The sequence below is a fragment of the Sinocyclocheilus anshuiensis genome, unplaced genomic scaffold (genome assembly GCF_001515605.1).
Source record: "Sinocyclocheilus anshuiensis isolate Anshui unplaced genomic scaffold, SAMN03320099.WGS_v1.1 scaffold1924, whole genome shotgun sequence".
Classification (NCBI taxonomy): Eukaryota; Metazoa; Chordata; class Actinopteri; order Cypriniformes; family Cyprinidae; genus Sinocyclocheilus; species Sinocyclocheilus anshuiensis.
The window spans coordinates 42,804-48,038 of NW_015558721.1; the positions used below are offsets into that span (position 1 = coordinate 42,804).

The 5,235-nt window shown below is 35.5% G+C and overlaps 1 protein-coding gene across 3 annotated transcripts in view; it reads right to left on the minus strand.

Moving 5' to 3' along the window:
* Positions 1-5,235, minus strand: part of ankha (ANKH inorganic pyrophosphate transport regulator a) — a 22,455-nt gene that overhangs the window by 6,881 nt on the left and 10,339 nt on the right. For 2 of the 3 annotated variants that reach the window (XM_016477770.1, XM_016477769.1), the window contains exons 5-8: positions 2,396-2,566; positions 2,183-2,317; positions 2,015-2,107; positions 1,138-1,230 (exon numbers count right to left, since the gene is read on the minus strand). In XM_016477770.1, the coding sequence (XP_016333256.1) occupies positions 1,138-1,230; positions 2,015-2,107; positions 2,183-2,317; positions 2,396-2,566 (492 nt within the window). The remainder of the gene's footprint in view (positions 1-1,137; positions 1,231-2,014; positions 2,108-2,182; positions 2,318-2,395; positions 2,567-5,235) is intronic. The other variant, XM_016477771.1, reaches the window with a different exon arrangement.

Sequence of the window (5,235 nt, forward strand, 5' to 3'; positions counted from 1 at the left end):
CTCTTTTGAGGCACGCGCAAGCGCACGAACCCAACCCCCCACCCCCCCGTTATAAAAAAACAAACAAGTGGGCTCCCCCAAAGTCCACGGTATAGTTCGAACACTGCTGGTGGTGTTTTGAGACACAAACCGCTGGACTTGCATTATATATATTGTGACTCATTTTAACCTGTTGTTTTTTGTTTTTTTTTGTCAGAGGTCAGAGCAGGACAAGTAAAAAAAAAAAAAAAGTTTACGATCAACGTGGGAACTGAAATCAGTGTTTACTGGTTGTATGGCATGTGAAAAATGCACGCTGTTTTCATGTGCAGGAGAGGATCCATGTTTTATGTTGGAACTTGAGCAGCTGATCTGAACAGACACAGACTTGACATACCAATTGAAACTCAAAACATTACGAAATAATACTCTGGATACATGTATGTAATTCAGGTTCAGCATTTGTTTTTTGTGTGTTTTTTTTTTTAAGCAGTGACAACTGTGCCATGATACTGCAGGAGTGATATGGTTGTTACATCAGGAGGGATGTAAATGATTAAATGTAAAAGGGTAGTTATAAATACTGAACATGAAACAGCTGACAAGTCCTGCGGTGTGACATGCTACTATACCTAAAGCTAAACAGCATGTTCATGATTTATCTTGAGGTTTAAAAAAAGCCCTACACTACCATCTAAAAGTCTGAGGTGAGTAAGGCTTTTTAATGTTTTTGAAAACATTATCTTATAGGCTGCATATAGTCAATCAAAAATACAGTGAAAACAGTAATAATAATGATATTACAATTTAAAATAATTTATTTTAAATACAGATTAAAGTGTAACTTATTCCTTATTAATAACATTGTTGAAACTGCTGTACTCCTTAATAGACTTTTTGTGGAATCCATAAACATTTTTTTTCAGGATACTTTGATGAATAGAATGTTCAAAATAACAGCATTTATTTGAAATAGAAATCTTTTTTAACATTATAAATGTCTTTACTGTCATTTTTAATCAATTCATGTACATAATACATACATATATACATAAGTATATATGTGTGTGTGTGTGTGTGTGTGTATATATATATATATATATATATATATACTGTATATATATAGTAATGTCTAATTTAATGATTATTAGATCTTACCGTCAAGGAGAGGAGAAAAGAGCAAAGCGTGAATCTCTGGATATGTGATTTGGTGACCGTCAGACCACTGGCTAACTTATTAGTAGGGTTATTCTGTTAAAAAAAAGAAGTACAGATATTATTTATCTTCCAAACAATACAGGTTAAAATAATAAAGCTAAGCCATTATGCTTGTGTGGAAAAAAACATTTTTGAAAAGATTTAATTAAAAAAATAAGACAATATGATACATTCAATGCATACTTAAAACATACTAATTCGGCACCATCCATCAAACCATCGAAAACAATAAAGATGTTTTCACACCCACTACACAACTATGTGCATCAACAATGAAAACTATGTTGTTATCTTTCTTGTCTACCAGGAGAACATTGAGTGCTAGTGACAGCAAAAACATAATTTAGAAGATACAAAACAAGTTCTGCCCAACCTAAATCTTTCACTCAATCTCACCAACACACAATCATAAAATGAAAACCTAATGCCTCTTATACAACAGAAAGCTGATAATTGGTCTCTAATCAGAAAGGGGCAAAACCTAAACATGTTGAATCAGGCACGTTAGTCTGAGAGTTGTAGGTCTTTGAATGGTACATAATTATCTGCAGGACGAAACATCTTATTGTGAAAACTAGTCATAGGGTGTTGACTAAAAAACATTCCAAAGCCTCAGGACAAACCAAACAAATAAAAGTTACTAAGGTCTTACATAAATCTCTTACCAAACAGCAAAATACAATAATATACATTAAGAAGTTGGATAGGACCTACATTTTTAAATGAGTTGTTTTTTTGTCTGTAAAAAACATGCTGTGACATTCATGATGGTTGCCAGGGTGCTGCTATGCAGTTGCTAGTTAAAACCTTCACCTACCTTATCGAAAGCTGGATAGATGGCACGCAGTTCTGTTAACCATCCGTAGGGCATATGACCAACTGGATATGTTGCTGTGAGTACTGCTACCGCCTAGCAAACACACATAATTTGGTTAGAACTGGCTGCTGTGTGTTGTAGTGCATACTATCATTCATCAGTACTCACTTCAGTTGATGCGGCGCTGCCTTTGAGGTCCCGAGAGACAAACAGATTGACAATGGGCCTGCTGATGCGCTGAGTGGCCAAAATGAGGGCAAGCGGCCACCAGAAACTAAGCATCTTCCTTACGGTGACATCGCCCTGGAAGTGACCAAAAGTAGTCTGAATATAGGAAGCAACTTTCTGATCTGTCTGCAAAAATCTTTTCGATAAACATACCCCCAGTTCGAGGCTACTTGATTCAGGAATGTTGTCATGGACGTTACAGTAGTAGCCCAGTCCCACAATAGTGAACCGCACCAAAGCTCCCATGTACAGAGACAGAATGGGAATAAGAAGAGGCTCTAAACATTCCAGGTTACTCTGGAGAAGAATCGCCACAAATATTATCTGCAGGCGAACAGAAGAGTCAAGAATCAATTAAATATTGGGCAAGTTTAAGTGCATGTTTTAACACATGACAAACCTGCAAAAATATTTATGTATCCAATAGTTAAAAAAGAGATACGCTGTTGCTGCTACATGCTATGCAAATTTGCAATGCAAAATGCGTGCTCAAAATAGCCCTTTGGCAGGTAGCACATTTAAAATAAAACAAACTGCCAGATTTGCATAAACATGATGTGCCAATATACACTGAACAAAATTATAAACGCAACACTTTTGTTTTTGCCCCCATTTTTCATGAGCTGAACTCAAAGATCTAAGACTTTTTCTATGTACACAAAAGGCCTATTTCTCTCAAATATTGTTCACAAATCTGTCTAAATCTGTGTTAGTGAGCACTTCTCCTTTGCCGAGATAATTCATCCACCTCACAGGTGTGGCATATCAAGATGCTGATTAGACAGCATGATTATTGCACAGGTGTGCCTTAGGCTGGCCACAATAAAAGGCCACTCTAAAATGTGCAGTTTTATCACACAGCACAATGCCACAGATGTCGCAAGTTTTGAGGCAGAGTGCAATTGGCATGCTGACTGCAGGAATGTCCATCAGAGCTGTTGCCCGTGAATTGAATGTTCATTTCTCTACCATAAGCCGTCTCCAAAGGTGTTTCAGTGAATTTGGCAGTACATCCAACCGGCCTCACAACCGCAGACCACGTGTAACCACACCAGCCCAGGACCTCCACATCCAGCATCTTCACCTCCAAGATCATCTGAGACCAGCCACCTGAGACAGCTGCTGCAACAATCGGTTTGCATAACCAAAGAATTTCTGCACAAACTGTCAGAAACCGTCTCAGGGAAGCTCATCTGCATGCTCGTCGTCCTCATCGCGGTCTCGACCTGACTGCAGTTCGTCGTCTTGAGTGGGCAAATGCTCACATTCGATGGCGGGCAGGCGTATGTTATGGACAACGAACACAAGTGCGTTTTATTGATGGCATTTTGAATGCACAGAGATACCGTGACGAGACATTGTTGTGCCATTCATCCACGACCATCACTAATGCACGGCCCCATGTTGCAAGGATCTGTACACAATTCCTGGAGGTAAACTATTTAATATTAGTTTAATTAAATCATGTTAGTTCAATAATATTTTAAATAGTGATAATCTTTATCTTTAAGCTATGCTACATTACATTAAAATGTTTAAATGTCATGTCTTTTTTTGTTGTTTTTTTGTGTTGTGCTTATTGTGCTGTCATATGACAATTTTTTTACAATTACTAATTTTTAAAAACTAATGTCATTTTAATTTTTTTACTTTTTTATACTACCATTCAAAAGCTTGGTCAGTACTTTTTTTTTTTTAGAAATTAATACTTTTTTTCAGCAAGAATACATTAAATTGCAAATCAAAAAATAAAAAGTGACAGTAAAGACATTAATAATGTTACAAAAGAATTATATTTTAAATAAATGCTTTTTATTTAAAAGCATTAATGCTTTAAAACTTCCTATTCATCGAAGAATCCTGAAAAAATGTATCAGGGTTTCCACAAAACAATTTAAGCAACACAACTTTTTTCAAAATTAATAATAGTGATGTTTCTTGAGCACCAAATCAGCATATTAGAATGATTTTGGAAGAATCATATGATACTGACGACTGAAGGATGCTAAAAAAATTACTTTTTTAGCCATCAAAGGAATAAATTACATTTTAAAATGTATTCAAATAGAAAACAGTTGCAATATTTGACACAATATTACTGTTTTTACTATATCAAATAAATTCAGACTTGAGGCCTGTTGGACAAAGCCAGTTTCGTTTTTTTACCCAGGTAAGTTTGCAATTGGTTTGAGCAAACTCTGAGCTTTCAGGCTCAAAATGTTGGGTTGGTTTTGAGCAGGTTTTGTAACTTACACTACAGCATACCCTGTTCCGGAGTAGGTTTCATTCTGGGTTAGAGATCGAAAACCCAAACTGGACCAATCAGCTGTGAGTTCCCCTGTAACTTTTGCTTCAAATTAAAGCAGTTTACAGTGAGAGAACTTCGCCCTTCTTTTGCTGTTAATTATTTATTCTATTATCTATATTATACGAATTATAATTACTTATTTGTATGAACTGACAATTAATATTAAACTTTGCATTTAAATTAGTTTAACTATAAACATATAAATAAGCTTTAATATATATAAAAGCTTTTAAAACGACTAAACTTATGTGTTTTATTTTGAGCTCTTTGTGAAACTATATACAGTAGTCATAGAAAAGAATCACCCACTTTAAAATAATCACATTTTGTTGCTTTGCACATTTTAAAGAAGGGCACAGTATTTGTTTTATCCAGCTGTATTTACTCAGTGCAATTTATAACATCCAAGTGAAAGATTAAACACCAACATACCAGAAAAATAATAATAATAAATAAAAAAAACAGAATCACTGAGTTGGAAAAAGGATCCTTGTGTCAGTATTTTGTTGAACTACCTTTTGCTTTAATTCCAGCCTTTAGTCTGTTGGGATTTGTCTCTACTAACTTTGCACATCTAGACTTTGCAATATTTGCATAACTGCTCAAATTCAGTTTAGGGATGCACCTATCGGGCCCGATACTGGTCTCCTGTACTCGTACTCGTACTCGTACTCGTTAAAATGCC